Here is a 17,740-nt window from a genome sequence, read left to right on the forward strand (position 1 = left end):
ACTCCACCCGCCGCATTAAGCGCATTAATTCGTTAGTCTGGCGCACAGACTCCAACAGTACACCAAGGTCTGACAGGCCGTCACTCAAGCAAATCAAAGTGCAGTGACATTGATGGCGGGCGGCGCAAGGCAAGGAAGGAAGGAAGGAAGCCCCAGGAAATAGAAATACCTACAGGTATCGAGTGGAAGCAGGCAGCACAGGCTCAAGATGACAGCTGCCGGCGGCCCGGCGGGCGGAGGCTGTGCTGACTGCAGTGCTGAGAACGAACAGTTGAGCGTGGTACGTATATGTGCGCGCGGAAGCGGGCAGGTGCATAGGTAATTTGGTGTTTGGTTCCTGAGGATCAGTCCGGTCGGTCATTGCTTTGATTTCGAGACTAGGTACCCTACATGATTCCCCGTCGTCTTTTACATAGCATTTTACGTCCGTCTATCTTTGGTACCAATTTCATGACGCATTCGTTGCTAAGTACTGTATCCTCTAGGTAGAGAGTACATATGTACGGATGAAAGTGAAAGCCAGAAGAAAGAAACCAGATACATAACGGGTGGATTCAACTAGAGATGGATGGATTCCGAATTGGGCTGTCTAGAGGTAAGTAGGTATCAATCGATGGAACGAAATGGTACGGTTCATCGCGATGAGTTGCAGAGTGGTTGGTGGTGGTGGTGGCTGTATGTATGTACAGAAAAAGGGACGGACTTTTCTTACGTTACTGATGCAGAAATCAGGGGAACCTACATACATACTACACATTTCTTGCGGTTGGGGACGGGCGTCTTTCCAAAAGGGACCTATTTTATGTAGGTTCGCAGTAGGGTTTATACGAGCGGTATTATGTACACATGTACGGGCCAAGTAGGTACCTTTGCATGTACCAAGATAGGTACGTAGAAACGTAGGGCCGAACGCAGGTACGGGCGGAAGAGAGGAGATCGTCCAGTTTGTTGGAAGTAGCTGCCAGTACTATCATGCGTGTGTGATGCGGTTGCCAGTTGCGGTTGCCAGTTGCGATTGCCAGTTGCAAGTGGTCATGTCAGCACCGAAACAATAAGTAGCGAGCAGTACTACCAACGGTGCTTCGCAAGAAATTCCAAAAGCATCAGATGCCACTGTCTACCTACCTTACCCGTCTAGTGTAGTGTGTGTATTACGAAACCGGAAAGAAACGATTCAAGGACAGGACGGGGAAAAATAAGTATAAACAAAGGTGATCGATCCTGTTGCCCGATCCGACCTCCTCCAGAGCTCCGCCGGAGTTTTCCCGTCAAGAAAGAGGGAACGGGAACTGCAAAAGCAGTGATGACCACGGGATTAGGCAGGTATCCGCTGCTGACTAAAGTATGTTCAGGTTAACGTGCGCTGGAAGAAAAGCTCTCGGAACAATCGGGTCGGCATTTATTGACGGGGTTGAGGAGGCAGATGTACACCAGACAGAGACGACACTCGGAGTCCTGTGTTTGAGAACCAAAACGGTGTAAGTTGAATGAACTCTGGCTAGAGGTGTTTTTTTTTTTTTTTTTTTTTTTTTTTTTTTTTTTTTTTTTGGGCGATGCGTAGTGTACACTTACACTATGTAGGGAGGTAGTGTAGTGTAGCAGTTTGTTTGAGAGTGGTGCAATGGTGTGTAGCGCAATGCTACCGTGATACGAATATCCTGCGGTCAGGCGGCGCCTTTTTGTAACTCACACTCTACACTTCGTATCTGAAGTAGCTGAAGTAGTATTTCCAATAGTATTTGGTATCCTAATTAGCTGACAGATGCATTTACTGATGGGCGTTGATGATTTCATGGTTGTGGTTGGCCCCCTCTTTTCAAAGCACAAGCTTTTGCTTTTTGCTCTCGACAGATCATGGGAATCCTATCCGCTGAACTGAGAATGCTGCAAGCCTGGCTGGACCAGTCCATGCAGTGTCATTGAAGTGGAGACTCCTTTCGTATCCGAACGCCAAGACAACTGGAGAAAGCGAACATGGAAGGAAGCTCTCGAAGCTCGACCCTCCATCTTGGCAAGAGACTGACACCATGGAGAAACAGATGGCGATGGAAGAAATACACATGGAATGGGAATGGAGAGGACCTGAACAGTGGGATAAGTAAACGACCCCCAATTGAGAGACCTCGTTCAATTCGGCCACGGTCTCTCGGTGCCCTGGGGAATGACGGGACCCGACCGTTTGAGAAAGGGTGGTGCCCGTCAAGGTGGAATCTTTGTCTGGCAAACCCCCCGTGTTTGTTGTTTCATGTTGCCATCCCCCTGTTTCTTCGTCAAGAGGTTACGTATCGTCGTTGTCGGATGGTCCCCAATGGCGACGGATGCGTGTGGTTGGACCGCTGGGAGTGGTCAACAAACCGTCAACATTGATGCCCGCGTGGCTCAAGCTGGCGGTGATCCCGTTTCATCGATGCTGTGCATATGTAAGCAAGCTGGCAAGTCACCATCATCTTTCATTCATTCTTTCAGTCATTCATCTGGGTATCCCCCCAGGTACATTAGAAAAGGGGCAGAATCCCGGTGGTAAAATGATTGCACAGAAAAGGCTTTGCGTCTTCTGATGTGGTACAGAAAGCAGAACATGATTGTTTGTCGTTCATCCCGAATAGAGGTAAGATGGCAAGATTGCTGTTCTCTGGGTAGATCGTGTCTCATCTCCTGTTTTCTATGATAGTTTCCTGGTTTTGATGGAGTAGTTGCGAGGCCGGGCTACAGGTAAAGCTCAGGAGCGCTTGTAACTGTTGGTATCAATGGTGCTGCAAAAAGATACGGTCAGTCCGGCAAACCCTCGAGAGCACTAACAGTGAGCGAGGTCCTAGCTAACCCGAGTACAAACGTAATAGCAGAACCTTCCATTTGAACGAACATGAAGTCGTGGTCCCTTCCTCGCTCTTTTTCGTTTTTCGCACCTTCTGGCCTACCGCCATGCGATCGACAGAATAACGGGTACCCCTGAAATGTGCGTGCTCCAGTGTTACTCCACCAGATTCTGGCCAATGGCAAGCTGTAAAGGCACATATTTTTGGCAAAGAACTTCCTTCATTGGTCAGTGACAAGCCCAGCCTCCCTTTTTGTGGATCTCGATACAGATGAGAGGTGAGAGATGACCGGGATGCATGTGCCTCTCGTTTCGATTTTTGAATGATGCATCCCGAGGCCCCAGGCGTCAGGGAATTGGGCTCCATCGCGCAATTTCCCAGCAACCCCGTCGTCCTCCCCCAACTCGCGCATTGCCCCCGTTTTCGCCGCGGTGTCCGGGTCTCGACGGTCCTCAGCTCCTTTTGACATTCCGCCTGTGCCTGCCTGGTCTTTGGTTTTTGTCCACTCTCTCAAACTCTTTCCACTCGCTCATCTTTTTTTCGGGGATGCGGTTGGTTTTTGAATCAAACAACAGGAATCGCGGGCCACTCCTTGAAATCAATTGAATTTGGAAAATTCCGTCTGCCAGGTTAGGTTCGGAGAAAGAACCTACTACCTAGAGGTACCTACGGTGGCCGCCCCCGCCGCTCCAGTCCGTCGGCAATCAATCACTCAGTCTCATCACTGCAGTGCGCATTTGCACTGCACTGCACTGCACTGCACTGCAGTCTGCACCTGCCGCGCTACCAGGGCCCCTGCCCCTCTCAGTGGACAGTGGCTTCCGTCTCTTTCACAGGTCCGTTCTTGTTGCCTTTCTTTCGTTGGTTCCTGCTCGTCCGTCCGTCGTCTCCGTCCCCAGCCAGCCAGTCTGCCACTCAGTTTTGCCGCTCCCATTTTGTGTGTTCCCGCTCTCTCTCACTCCAGTCGCTGCCTCCCACACACCCACCCACTCCGTCCCATTCCCACACCCACTCCCACTTTTGCGCCTTTAGTTTCGTACTTTCGGCCGGCCGCTCCCTCTCAAACAAAACCACTTCCGCTCCCTCCTCCACACCCACACTGTCGCTCCTTTCAATTCCGCTCCCTATTCTCGTGTGTGCGTGCCCGACAATTCCCATCGTTTGACCACAACACAATCATTATCCACGACGACGATAACGACACCATCACGCTCACTTGCCCGGTCGCATCCCGACCCCCGACTTCCGTTCTTGACCATCGTCCACAAGTCACACTAACCATCTCGGCCCGCTCCAGCACTGTCGTCGAGTCATAGTCTTCCGTCGACCGACACCGATTGGAACAAAGGCAATGTCCAACCACTCGTGACCTCGACAACCATCAACAAGGAACACCAAGGGATTCGCAAACAAAGGGTACAACAGTAGACAAGAAGAAAGGGCCAGCACCGCTCCCTGACATCAGTCCATCGAATTCCGCTTCATTTACATTCAATTTGACACATAGGAGGCTAAATCCCCTCTTGTCCTCTCCAACTCTAAGCCGCAAAGGCTCTCAAAGGGTCCTGCGTTCATTGCGTTTGACCCAACCTCAAGCACAATTAGCACTCGACGACAACGACAAGAACCCGACGACGACCTGATTGCTCGACCGTTGCCGTTACCCACGACTTGTCATCGTCACATCAAGACCTCGAAGGCCTTCAACCGTACATCATGAAGTCGATATCGGTACTGGTAACGGCTTTCGCCGCCAACTGCGCCATTGCGACAGCGCATCAACCCTTGGGCTCACTATTCGTCAGAGACGATCCACCATGGCCGACAATTGAAAAACCCGCCTTTCTCCAAAATACCTACCACGGCTGCTACAACGATTCAGGCACCTTGAAGCTGTTCACCACACGCATGAACACTCAACAAATGATGAATTTCGGCAATGGTCTAGAGAAGGATCTCGGTGTGTCGAGTGGTCTCTGTTTTCAATGGTGTAAGGACAACAAGACGACCGTTGCCGCGATGAGTCAAGGAGATCAGTGTTGGTGCGGTACCGAATATCCGCCGGAGTCGGCCCAGACCGACATACAAAATTGCGATATCACATGCTCGGGCTATAACTTGGAGTATTGTAAGTTACAGAGACTGGCTGAGTTATACCTTGTAAGATGCTAATCATTTTACAGGCGGTGGTGCTGATACGTGGAGCGTCTACAACTTGGGCGTTCCGAAGGTTGCGAACTCAAAGCCTAAGGTTTCGAGCACCAGCGCAGCACCAAGCTCAACTGCTGCGGCCAAGACGTCCAGCATTTCAAGCGCCGTATCCGAACCGACTGTCACCACTACTGAATCAATCTTGCCCGACGATTCCAAGAAGGGAAAGAGCAACACGGCCGGAATTGTGGCAGGCACTGTGGTGGCAGTCGTTGTTGTCTTGTCCGCGGTTGGGGGTGTCTTCCTCTTTATGCGTCGCAAGCGGAACAAGGAGATTGAGGATGAGCATCGACGCAACGCTGCCGTCAATGCTTTCGTTGGCAAGCCGCCCAGCACCAGCGATGGGATGTCCATGGCAGACGCCCGCCTCGACCCTGTCCTCGTGCAGAGGAGATTAAGTGATGGCAGTATCGCCGACAACCAAGACTACTCCAGGAGGATCCTTCGCGTACGTGGTTCTACTTTTCAGCCTCCTGATCTAGCCATCAATCTGACTGACGATTTAATTAGGTTACAAATGCATGATCAAGTCACCAATCGACGACAACAAAAAGACTTGCTTGTATTATACACTTTCATCACATCCGCATACTCGGCGTTAGGGAAACATTTCGGCTTATTACTGGTAGATCGATCACACGAACGAAAGCTCCTAGGCAGGCAATTCTTGGCACGAGAAAAGCGGATCATTTGGGCACAAAGTGGGTGTGACTCTTGAGAATCTGCCAGCCTCAGCGCTATTCTCTCCTTTACTCCCTTTTAGATATCAGCCAGTTCGGTCGTTCCTGAATGAACGACTCCTCTTTCCGTTGCTTGAGAATCTGCCTGCCTGGATGGGCGACGATTTCGGTTCACCAGCACAAGACAGGAATGGTTTTCCACCCGCTGGCTTTTACTGAGATGTTTAGCCGTGGTGTGTTGCGGGAGTAGTTTGACTGGAGCTAAGAAGTTCCCTTCCCACGAGGAAACGGTCTCTCTAGTAATGCATTTCCGTACGTTTAGGCACGCAGGACCTATCCGATCTTGGAGAGAAAGCTGGCTTTAGACACGGATAATGGTACCTCGATTTCAAGAGTATACGGCGTTGTAGTTTTACACCATCCAACTGCTTTTCTTGCCTAATCTCCCGCTTTTATATTGGGATGGATACGACGACGAACCGAACGGGTGGGGGAACGTTGCTGCTGGGCACACAAAGTATATCATTCCATGCTTGCTATACTTGAGCTGGATGCGGGCGAGAGGGAAAGAGACGCCAAGTCCTTACACATCCTTCTTTGGGCGAAGAAGAAAAAAATGGAAGATTGTGGTTTCCAGCTCTTGTTTATGGCACCGTTGCTACATGGGGCGTGTCGGGTGTGGTTTTTTAGGTTTGCTTGGTTCTTTTTTTTCTAGTTGCTTTAGACAGTAGTTGTTTTATTTTGAGATATCCCCTCCTTTGACATCGCGCGCTTGACTTGGTTGTACTGTCTTGATTCCTCTTGCCGTCCTCCATGCGCAAGAAGGTTTGTCATCACCAGAAGGCTTTTTAATATCTGGTTCCACATCTCACCACTCGTTCGCCCAAAGCCATTGATTGACCCATGACCTATCTCCAATGCATTGTCAATCGGTCGACATCGTCATTCAGAGACTGGATGCAGCAACCATATCGGAGAGGCCGTTCGTTGAGCTGCCAAGCACATCCCAACGCGGAAATCGGCACTACCCAAGTTGCGAGCGGAGCATTCCAAGAAAGGTCCAAGAAACCCCTAAATGGATGCCCCTGGGATGATCGACAATGCTCAGAGTCTGATCACGTTCAGGTCGGAAACGACGGCGTGGGCGGAAAATGACAGCAGAGGTTAGGTATATTGTAGCGGTAGATTGTCAGACGCCGACGGCGGTATTATAATCATCTAGGATCAGGTAGTGTTAGCCCAAGCTAGCCAAGCAACCAAGGCACCAAAAGGAGATGTGAAGATGGTCGTGCTCGAGTCATGGGACACTTGGAATTACACAGACCATCCTGATCGACAGTGTTCCGCAGATTACGTTACACTTTGCAAATGGCCCAAGGGCGCTTATATCACAAGATAACCAAACACTGCGAGGGGTGGGCGATGGCTCGTTTATCGCATGTAGTCGCACATATCCCATTACGAGTCGGGAGTCGGATGACACGACTTGGGCTTCACAGTCACTGCTGGACTAAAGAGTCATGCAAGTGAGAGTGAAGACGTGCAAAAAGACGGAGACCTACACTACACGGCATGACATGTGTGCGACGCGCTTCCTCTTGAACACCAAGACAAACGATATATTTCTTTGTTTTCTTCCCACCCATTGTCTTCCAGACAAGGTTTGTTCCAACTCGAAGTTTCCCGCTTCAAGCATCCTTCAATGTACCTTTAGGTCGGAAAATTTCTCTTTCACTAGTAGTATCTCTTTCACTATCTCTTTGTTCCGACCTAACACGTCTTCTCCATTGCAAATTCGCACGTCTTTGTATATCTATGTTCACATCGTTGGGTTTCCATGCCACCCACTCACTCCCCGTGGTTTTCAACCAATTCAAGTGCTATGGAATTGGACTCGACTAGAGCCTAGAGCCAACTCCAGTCTGACTGATTCCATCACCAGGCATTGAGCATCACGGCGCCATAGAGGTAGCGGCAAACGTTGGGCGACATTTGGCCAGATGAATTTTCTGACTGGTCGTTGTTCGTCATCTCGAGTGCCATGCTCGAGGTACTTTAGTCCAGGGCGGTTCCTTCCCAAGTCGTCCTGCTTCCCCCAGGTGTCCCTACCGATGGTTCTTTCCCGGGATTACACACTTTCCTATGTGAGAACAATGAGGGGATCTTTTTGAGAGTCATTTGAGCAAGTGGCTCCATGGCTCCTGTGCTTTTCTTGAGATGGCCAGTCCGATCCCGCTTGCGGTGCTAGTTTTTCCGGCCGCGCAGAAAAGTGACGCAAAAACTTCCACAGATTTCGAAATTCAAGTCTTTTCCTTCACCACTTCCCTTACCTCATCCGCCTACCTTCAACCTTCTACACCATGCAGTCATGACCGTCATAGAGGGATCCTCTGCCTTTTGCCCTTCAGTTCCTTGTCGAACATTCTAGCTAGTCGGAAGGCCTCCTCAACCGTCTGACACTACCGCCGCCGGCGAGACAACAACATATCAGACATCGGAAAAGTGATTCGACAGGGCATCCAAATGGATTGGGTCAGGACCTGCACAGAATTTTGCAAGATAGGTTGTATGTATTCCTAAATCTCTTTCCTTGTCCCTCGGCATTACCATTCCTCATTATCCTCGTGACCATGTCCCATCCCGCCTTGGCAATAACTCACAAATTCATATCTCCGTCCCCCAACCCAGTTGTTCATACAAGTCTTATCACTTGCGCTCCAGGGTGATACACAACCAAGGGCTCCATTCCTCGAAAATATTTCCACCAGTTGTGCCGCCCCAGGTACAACCGTCTGTAAAGAGATTCACAATTGTTAGAAACGTGCCCGGTCGCCTGGCTTTCAATCGGAAATGGGTAAGAGGAAAGAATATTGGATTGCGTAGGTGGGTAATTAGTTCCAGACAAGCTTGGGCCACTTACCCATGATTTTGCCAGCAGCAACGGCGAGTTTGTCACTAAATGTCCCCACAGACCAAACGTTAGCAATTAATCTCGTCTTGGAATAGAGGTGATCATGAGCAGACGACGCCGACTCGCGTCGGGAATGCTGGGGACAGAACGGAATCATCTTACGCTGTGGCCTCCGCACCTCCAGCGGGATAGCCTGGCCCAACTACCAACCGCGCTCCTGGAGTGTCACGGCAGAGCTCTATGCTTTGTTCGTAGTCAATGTTGTAGTGAGTGCTCCCCAACGCCGCCAGGCTATTTACACATTTGATAGCGTCGTCGACCTTGGCCCGTCTTTCGGTACTGTTTGGGTCCGTCCAGCAAATTCTATTGAACCGCTTAGCCTTCACGGCGCCGTCGTGGGTGGACGCGGTGGCGTTGATGCTCTGGTAGTAGGCCTCCACGGCCTGCTCAGGGGTGAGGGCGACTACGTCGGGGTTCATAATGTCGGCGACCCACTGGGAGAAGCTGAAAGGCTTGGCCTCGTCCGTGGTGGTGACGGCAGTGGTTGGCGCGGCGACGGCGACAGTCGCAAGGACGACGATGGTGGCGAGCTTCATGGCGACCATTTTGACGAAGAAAGAGAAGCTGATGAGTGTAGGCGAGGATGGGGAGGGAATCTCTTCTACTTTGGTTTTGTGACCGACCTTCGTCCTTCTTATACCTTAATCTTTTTCCCTTTCTCTGGAGATTTTCTTCGCGGCTTGGCCCCGAGCCTTCCTTCTACTACTGTGGTAATGCCCCTATCCTCGATCCGGGTTGGCTTCACATAGGGGCGCTTGTTATGAGCCGAGGAGTGGAACTCCTACTCCAAGGTCTCTTCCTCCTTTCGGCTACCTTCCCGGGAACCCAACCAATGCCCTTTGGCTGGAGATATCCTCGGCTGCTATCCCTGCACAGATACAACGTCAACGTCCTCTCAAGTTTACCGCCTTTCTATCTTGTTATTGCCTTCTCTCCCCTGGCATGAACGTTCCCGCATCTCTCCAAGCTTCCTCTGGGCTTACATCTAGACAAGTTCTTATAAACTAACCAAGACACAAACAACAACAACTCTACTCCTGAAGTTTCTCAACAGTCCCGCGGTTTCGAGACATTCCATGAGTTCTCGCCATCCTGCCACTCAAGCTCAACTCAACCTTCTCTACCGCACCTATGATGCCGTCCCAATCTATGTTGTCTAATCTTCAATCGGTCTAGAACCTACACCTATGTACGTGAGAGGTATCCATTCCCTTGCTACCTAGGGACGTTTTCCGTAGTCCCGGACATCTGTTACATGGAACATAGATAGCTTTGGCACGAAGGCCTGACTTGTAACGGGCCGAATCTACGATCCGACATCGTATAGACTTAGTTGTAAAGACGGCCTGTTCACCTCCTGCCCTTGGCCGTTCTAGCCGCTGTTGAACCATAGGCCAAGTCTAGCGGTTACGGAAAAAAAAAAAAAAAAAGCCGAGTTAGAAGCGCGATGTTCTCGGGCGACGGACTGTCTCTGCGACTGTGCAGACAGCAGGTTAGAGGAGCCGCATGGAGTTGTTGTTGGTCGTTAGTTTTGGCTTGGCTATGGGGTGTGGTGGTATTGTTTAAGTCCAAGCCGATGCTGTTCTAGTGTAATGGTCTGAGTGCTACAGTAGTTCATAGGTAGGTACTGTACCTCTAGGCTGCCTGCCTGCAGAAGTGACAAGGGGGTGTCGATCATCCGGAAGACAAAACTCATTTACCGAACCACCCGAACCACCTTTCCCCATCACGCCCGCGCGTCGCTACATCGTCAGATTGGCTGGGTTCGGCGTTTCTAGCCGCCAAGCTATCCCTCTTACCGTACAAGTAGGCATAGTAAGTAACTCGTGTAACCTGGAGAGACTAGATCTCGCAGACATGGTCGTGCGGATCCTGTAGGGTTGCCGTATGGACTGGGGAAAGCGGCAATCCAGGCCGTGTAGAAAACGCAGGGGTATAATAAGTCTTGTCAGGCAGTTGCTTTTGGCGGTCCTTAAAGAGTACCTAGGTACGTACACTACGTGGCTGTCAGATATATATCAATCTGCATCCCGAATTCCGGCTTTCACAAAGTTCATCACATTGAATTGGAGATTTGCCAGTCACGTTTGGCAGAATGTACGCGGGTGTTGATTGAAAATAGCAACAAACTTTTATATCAATCCTTCGTGGTCGGTCTGATCGCGGTTTCCAGTTTTCCCCAAGTTCATATGGTCCATTCTTCTGGACAATCTTTTCCGACACGCGCCCACGAACATCACCCGGGGTTCAGGTTGTCCGACCCTACAGGGCATTTGATGTTCATGGTCTAGACAGAGCAAAAAAGACAAAACCCACCCCCTAGAAACACAAAACCTGAGAAATCATGACATTCTTTTTCTTCAACACACAGAAGCCACCACATAAACCATTGCCCATGACAGTCATCTCAACCCATTTTAACCTTCATCAGTGCCCTTGACCCCACAGCAACACAGTAATGTACGAATTCGCAGGCATGATGATCTTACCACCGCTCATGTCACCCCAAGTGCAGGCGTCTGTCATGACAAGGCAGGGTTAGCAAGAAACAAACAATTGGAAGGCGAGCCTCTGAAAGAATGAAAATGAAAAGAAAAGAAAAGAAAAAAATGAAAAACTCACCCATAATCAAACCCCCCGCCCTCGCCCAATACTCCGACGGCTCCTCCACATACAAATTACAATCCTTCTGCCCAACCATTGCCGACCTCCCGCTCGTGCTGCGGCAGATGGATTCCGAGCAAAAGGGCGGCGGCATGTGAACGGGCTTCTGCCCGCCCGCGGCCATCTTGTTGACGATGTAAACGGCGTCGGCGACAGGCATGCGCTTGGAGTTGCTGGGTTCGCAGGTTGCGCCAGCCCTTTTGGACAGGTTGTTTTCAGTAGTGGTGCCGTTGATGCTCTGGTAGTAGGCTTCGAGGGCCTGCTCTGGGGTGAGGGCGACGACGTTGGGGTTGAGGATGTCGTCTACCCATTTGGAGAAGCTGAAGGGCTTGGTTGCCGTGGATGTGGAGATGATGGAAGTGGAGGTGGAGGTGGAGGAGGAGACCGGGGCCGCCGGAGCTGGGTCTGGGTCTGGGCCTGGGAATGGGGCGGCGACGGTGAGGGTCGCGAGCATCGTGGCAATGATGGTGGTGGTGAGCTTGAGGGAGACCATGTTGGCGGCGGTTTTGGGGACAGGTTGGGTGCTAGCGTGATGACACTTTACTACACTACACTAAAGATGCGGTGATGGATTTGGGGTAAGGGACAAGTATCATCTTCTTTTCGTAGGACTTTGAGAGTATATATATTTGAACTTCGTTATCGCCATTCTTCTGATCTGTTTGTCTCCTTCCCTTTTGAAGATTCAAAGTTGCAGCTGAGCCAAAGACTACACTCTATGTCCGTCAAAAGGCCGAGCAAGAAGCAATATTGTGGCTGGTACTGTCATTTTGACTGTGTAGAGAGCAAGGTAGAGGAGCCTCATGAAGTTGTTGGAGGTTGGTTGAGGTTGGTTTTGTGGAGTGTGGTGGTATTGTTCGAAATAGCCGGAGGCGCAGTGGTCTGAGAGCTACAGTAGTGTAGAGGTACCTACAGAAGCGCCCCAACGACCCAGAATGTAGAGGTAGGTATGTCGTGCGCACTGGAAGAGAAAGAAACTCACAAGAAGAAACTTGAAGGTTGAAAATTGCAATGAAGGGAATGTGTCGCACTTGAACCATTTCTCATTCCGTCTTCTTGCTCGACGGGAATTGCGGACTAAAAGACAGAAGTGGAATGGGTGGCCAATCAATATCCGTCGGCGCGGGCCGTTCCCGCTAAAACGGGCCCCCCTTGCGTTGATTCAGGGCGGTGCACAAGCGCCATGGAGCGGGCGAACGTTAGGTGCGTGCGCTATTGGCGGGCGCGGGGCGGGGCACCCAAATCCTCCGAGTGGCTGATCAGACCTAAGCATGAGTGGTCAGGAACAAACCCGACGCGAAAGAACGAAAGTGGCTGGCTTGGGGTCCGTCGTTCCGTTGTTGACTTAAGTTCCCCTCCACTTGACAAGCCGATTGACCGATCATGGAGTTGAAGAATTGCGGTCCGGGGGCTTGGGACGGCAGGAATCAGAGAACGTGGAGAGGCGACATGCAAGGCACCTCAGTCACGGATTGAAGGTGAAGCGGAAGAGGTTGATAAGCTTTCACGGAGCATATTCAAGTTGGGCAAAAAAGACAAATATTCAAATTGAAGCTCAATCAATACCGAAATACAATGACCTTTTCTCCAAGTACTGATACGAGATGCGCAAAGATGAAGCGCCAAGTAAAAGAAAGAAAAAAAAAGGGGGGGGGGGGGGGGGAAAGGAAAAAAAAATAACAAAAGAAATGCGCCAGCCGCGAATCGAACGCGGGGCCCATCGATGGCAACGATGGATTTTACCACTAAACCACTGGCGCGAGATAATGTTGATTGTTGATTCACGGCAGATTTTGACCCTATATTATCATGATCGCGCAAAAAGGAGGGACGGTTTAATTCGGTTTCAACACTTGAGCATCATTTCATTCTGCCGCAATGCCATGCATTCCCTCCCGATTCAGTCGAACAAAACCTCAACTGTTGCCCCTCAAGGGAGTACCATTTCGAATGAATACAGCGCACTAGTATCTCATGTTAGACCTCTGTTGCGGGCATTATCGCGGAGTGTCTCCGTAGTGTTTCCTCTGGTATGGATGCCGTAGTGTGCAGAGAGGCAAGATGAGAGAGGCGATCAAGGGTACACTATTGATTTCAAAGAGCTGAACCTGTCTTCCTCTTTCAAGACGGGCAGTAAGGCGTTCCCCACGAAGGCGCTCGTTGGGCATGTATGTTAGCTCTAAGTAACGAGATCGCGCAAGGGAGGTAAAGGTAAGACTGCGAGTATACAAGTATACAAGGGTCTGATCTGTGCTAGGTCCCTGCACGGTACTCGGTTCCGGTTTGTGTACCACACTCAAACACACAAAGATCGACCTCAATCACTCAATGAGTGGCCACTGCTGACCAAGGTCATTTCTACAAGTGCAGAGAAAAGGCGACTTTTTTTGTTCAAGCGTAGATAACGGCCGGCCTCATCTTTGCGTAAGCTGTGGCAGGCAACACCCCCAGCGCGTTTCTGAAAGGACAATGTCTGAGGATTTGCACAAGGCACGAGATTCCTGCAAAAATGCTGCAGGAAGGTTACACAAGCGCCGGGTTAGGGTTCTGTATACTCCCTAGAAATTTCTACCTGGTACCCACGCGTCCAGCGAAGAGATGATGGAACTCCTCCCAAACCACCAAATAGTCACAACTCCATGGCATTACTAAAAACGGCCAAAAAAAAAAAAAAAAAAAGATCACGAGCTTCATTCATCGCGCTCTTTGATGCGCACAGCCCAGAATCGAACTGACGACCTGGGACGGGGTAGACCGTTTACCCCCCACAGCGACTTTTCAAGAAGCAGCAATTCGTATAATTCTTTCCTTCCGCCCTCAACATTACCTCCTTAAACCTATTGCTCCTTCCTTTAAAAGTCGGACACTAGATTATAACTGAACCTTCTTTAGTCCATACCGCTTTCCTCATCAACCCGCAATCCCCGCACCCGTCGTCCTACCTTTGATCTACATCTTCCTCCTCCATCTCATCCCTCAACACTTTTTTCCTTTCCTCTCTCAATCTATACAATTCCGTTTCTATACTCCTTATACGCTCTTGAGTACTAGTGATGCGCTCTACCACTGAGCCATGCGGGCTTTGATGGTTATCCTGGCGTAAAAGATGGCCCTTCATCACTCATTCTCCACCAGGATGCGGAGCCATCACTGCACCGATTTTGCACAGGATGTGTCCTCGAACGGCCGTACTCAAGAGTCCTGAGATTCGGAATGGCCAGGTACATACCGTCGCCCTTCAATGTATTAACGTCCCTGAGAGCACCAATTCTGAAGTGGGAAATATCACCTTGGTCCGTCAATGTCTTCCAAACGGCAGCTCCCTTCATTGACATGGCCGAGGAAACCAGCAACCGCCCAAGGCCGGTCTCTCATCGTAGCGACCCTATTGAACAGAAGGATTCGTACTACGATACACCTATATATACAGTAGGTAGCCTTGGTCAGTAATGGCCACCCATCGAGTAATTGAGGCCGGTTGACCCTTGGATGAGTGTGAGATATATAGGATATCTAATGACCCCCGCCGGATCCGAGTACCTACTGCGTAAGGCTCTCATGCGGCCCAGCACTGATCGGATTGATCCTTGGTAATCAGCCCTAAGTCGTGTAACCTTCACCTCCCGAGCGATTTCGTCACTCAGCGGCAAACTATATGCATGGCGTTCACATCCACGATGAATGCTTGGTCCAGCACAGACAGAATCCTTGCTGATAGGCCGAAGGTAGTGTAACTTTCAAACCCCTCGCCATTGGGTCATTTAAGAGGCAAGAAGATATGCAAGGCGTTCACACTCACGATGGATGCCTGGAGGTAGGTAGGTAGGTAGCTTCCTGTTCTCAAAGAGAAGAAAAGAAGCCCTACCCCCCCGCGAATGCAACAGTTCGTCCTCAACCGCCGCTCTCATTTTTCTTTTTACCCTGCGATACTTATAACGCATCCCACCTCACCAGACCTCAACGAGATCTGCAACCTTGGAGCATAAGAGCCATGGCAGAGGCAGAACAGTTTGACTGGCGAGATCCCGGCCGTAACCCTCTCGTTACCGCCAATCTCACTCTCCGAGGCCTGGAAAAACGCATCAAAAAGCCCTGTGACAGCGACTGTGCCGAAGCCGCTACCAGATTCCTCGGTTATCTGCGGGGGACTCAAGACATCACAGGTCAGCAACGTCATATAAAGGGAAAACAGTTCAACATGGATTGGGATTTGCCTGTTTATCGGCTCGACAGCTTCATTTCGTCTTGTACCGACGACGACACCACCAAGTACACCCTGGGCCAGGCCACCGACTGGTTCATCCACACGGGGGATGCTAATTTGGAACATCTCGTTGACCATACCCTCAAAACTTGTCCCAACAAGTTTTGCAAGTCCTTAAAATGGGAAGGCAATCCGGATGTGTCTGGCATCGGGGTGAGTAAAGCCTTTTTTTTTTCCTTTTTTTTCCCTTTTTTTTTTCTTTTTTTTTTTTCCTTCTTCTTCTTCTACTGCGGTAACAACTTCCGTCTCACACGACAGTTCTGCAGGTTTATGCCGCGTTCATGGTCCAAGCCGCCCTCGCCACTCTGTTCCTGCTATTCTACATTCGCTTTTATGTAAAAGATGTGGTGGACGTGAACAAGCCCGAGGAGGAACCAACTCTCCCCAAGCAACTTCAAGACAACGACAGCCCCACAGACCCTCAACCTACTTCCCAGCAACATGACGACCAGCCCGCCGCCCAAAAAGCGACCAAGCTATTCGACCCCATCGCCTTCCGCGAAACCGCCGACGACTGCCTCGAGGTCTTTTGGACCACCTGCTACGTCTTCGCCTTCACCTTTGTCATAGCCGCGATCGCCTTCATCACTCAAGCTGATAAAGACTCAACCGGCCGGGTCTACTCTGGCTATTTCACCTATCTGGGCGCCGTCAACTCCATCGCCGTGCTGATCTGTCTCTGGCCGTGGTTTCCCGGTCGGCGCAAGTACCCAATGCTGACCTTTTCCGGGCTGACCGTGCTCCTCTGTATGATGGCCGTCGTCAGCATCAAATTTTTCAGAATCAGCCTGGGACGAAACAAGACCACGTTCGAAGCCAGGTGCCTGGGAACGGTGCATTCGGCTCAGACCGTGCAGAAGCTGGTCAAGGGCACTCCATACGCCGTCTTTGCGCTGATCGTTTTATGGGGCGGCGCGTTGCTGGTCATCCGGATCCGGACTCCCAAAATGACCGACAAGGGGAAAGATACGGTCCTGACGCTCTATTTGGTTTTGACGGGCATCTTTGGCGGATTTTTGGTCCTCACTAGCTTTGTTCTTGTCTGGCTTTCTCTGGGCTTCTTCCATTCCCTCCGCCAACATGCGGAGAATCTGTCGGGGTTGTCGTACGCGGAGAATGACTGGGGTTTTGGTCAGGTCGCCGCTATTGTGGCGTGGGTGCCAATCTTTGGACAGTTCTCCGCGATCGTCATCCGTAAGTGGCCTCCTTCGAAATTATGGTCTTTCTCCATCTGCTGAGCTGTTCGTGTCTTTTGCTAACCATGTACCTACCCGCTCCCCAGGTGGACTCGCCAGACTTCTCCCCGTTGGGGCCAGAGAGCTGTTTGAACCCGTGCCCAAAGATCAGAGGGGAACAGCACGAGTGCTGGCCCAAGCCCTCCGCAATAGGAAACATCAACATACACAGCGGCCTGCAAGCATCACGGCGGAAGCGGTGCCGCTGTCGTCACTTCAGAGAATCAGCCATGACGAAGAAGATGTTGGGACGACATCGGCTGGGGCTGGGAGTCATGCACAATGATCTCGAGGCGAAACCCATCCGATAGAGATTGTTATGGAGCTCCGATGGTATGTGAGATGCGGTGATCCAGATCGATCGAGTGGAAAATGAAGCGAGAAGCTCAAATCGCGTTTGGCATTAATTGCTGCATGACCTTGATGTCTTCACTCTCAATCTTCACTGATGAGTGCAAACGCTGTGATGGATGGATGCTAAGGAAACGGCAATCGTAGCGCGATTGGAGTTGTTCGGGATGCTCAAGGACATCCGGCAAGTGGACTACAGAGTTGAGCTTTGGATTGGTATAAAAGCCCACGGTCGAGTCGGCTGATGACTGAAATGGATGCCTGACGTAGAAACTAAATAGATGCGAAAATGCGCGGGATAGGTTCAGGGCTCGTCATGGGCTATCATGGCTCGTTCGCGTCCGTCTTGTCCGAGGTTGAGACCATGGTGGCGGATGTTGAAGGACCAACGTACGCATCGAAGGAAAGTCTACTGGTAGGAAGGAAGGGAAGCCGAGGAAATTGCCTGCCGGGATGGACAAATACCTCCAGATACCTACCGTTTGAAATATCCATCATTCGTGGCCGGCAGGCAGATTTCGCTGCCGGCAATCGGGCACTGCGTCAGA

General features: G+C 50.7%; 4 protein-coding genes and 1 non-coding gene across 7 annotated transcripts; 2 read left to right on the forward strand and 3 right to left on the reverse strand.

Annotated features, from left to right (window-relative positions):
- The first annotated feature begins 3,195 nt into the window (after window positions 1–3,195).
- On the forward strand, window positions 3,196–6,578 carry wsc-1. Of its 3 annotated transcripts, none has more exons than XM_011396959.1 (4): window positions 3,277–3,753; window positions 4,114–4,944; window positions 5,000–5,475; window positions 5,538–6,461. In XM_011396959.1, exons 2-4 carry the CDS (start codon window positions 4,533–4,535, stop codon window positions 5,550–5,552), a joined length of 903 nt encoding a protein of 300 aa, XP_011395261.1. In that variant the 5' UTR covers window positions 3,277–3,753; window positions 4,114–4,532; the 3' UTR covers window positions 5,553–6,461. The 3 variants fall into 3 exon arrangements, with proteins under 3 accessions (XP_011395260.1, XP_011395261.1, XP_011395259.1); XM_011396957.1 differs by having other exon boundaries at window positions 3,277–3,652; XM_011396958.1 differs by having other exon boundaries at window positions 3,196–4,944; window positions 5,538–6,578.
- Window positions 6,579–8,244: 1,666 nt separating this feature from the next.
- NCU06911 (hypothetical protein) lies at window positions 8,245–9,313 on the reverse strand. The gene is made up of 3 exons (XM_954165.2): window positions 8,781–9,313; window positions 8,628–8,662; window positions 8,245–8,499 (listed from the first exon to the last, which is right to left on the reverse strand). The coding sequence occupies exons 1-3, from the start codon at window positions 9,221–9,223 to the stop codon at window positions 8,414–8,416; spliced, it is 564 nt and encodes a 187-aa protein (XP_959258.1). The 5' UTR covers window positions 9,224–9,313; the 3' UTR covers window positions 8,245–8,413.
- A 1,402-nt stretch (window positions 9,314–10,715) lies between these two features.
- On the reverse strand, window positions 10,716–12,371 carry NCU06912 (hypothetical protein). The gene is made up of 2 exons (XM_954166.3): window positions 11,301–12,371; window positions 10,716–11,197 (listed from the first exon to the last, which is right to left on the reverse strand). The coding sequence occupies exons 1-2, from the start codon at window positions 11,833–11,835 to the stop codon at window positions 11,106–11,108; spliced, it is 627 nt and encodes a 208-aa protein (XP_959259.2). The 5' UTR covers window positions 11,836–12,371; the 3' UTR covers window positions 10,716–11,105.
- A 660-nt stretch (window positions 12,372–13,031) lies between these two features.
- NCU15347 lies at window positions 13,032–13,102 on the reverse strand. The gene has a single exon. It is a non-coding gene; the product is annotated as a tRNA-Gly (tRNA).
- Window positions 13,103–15,268: 2,166 nt separating this feature from the next.
- Window positions 15,269–17,522, forward strand: NCU06913 (hypothetical protein). The gene is made up of 3 exons (XM_954167.2): window positions 15,269–15,759; window positions 15,873–16,800; window positions 16,889–17,522. The coding sequence occupies exons 1-3, from the start codon at window positions 15,334–15,336 to the stop codon at window positions 17,125–17,127; spliced, it is 1,593 nt and encodes a 530-aa protein (XP_959260.2). The 5' UTR covers window positions 15,269–15,333; the 3' UTR covers window positions 17,128–17,522.
- Window positions 17,523–17,740: the final 218 nt, after the last annotated feature.

The sequence above is a fragment of the Neurospora crassa genome, linkage group VII, assembly GCF_000182925.2.
Source record: "Neurospora crassa OR74A linkage group VII, whole genome shotgun sequence".
Classification (NCBI taxonomy): domain Eukaryota; kingdom Fungi; phylum Ascomycota; class Sordariomycetes; order Sordariales; family Sordariaceae; genus Neurospora; species Neurospora crassa.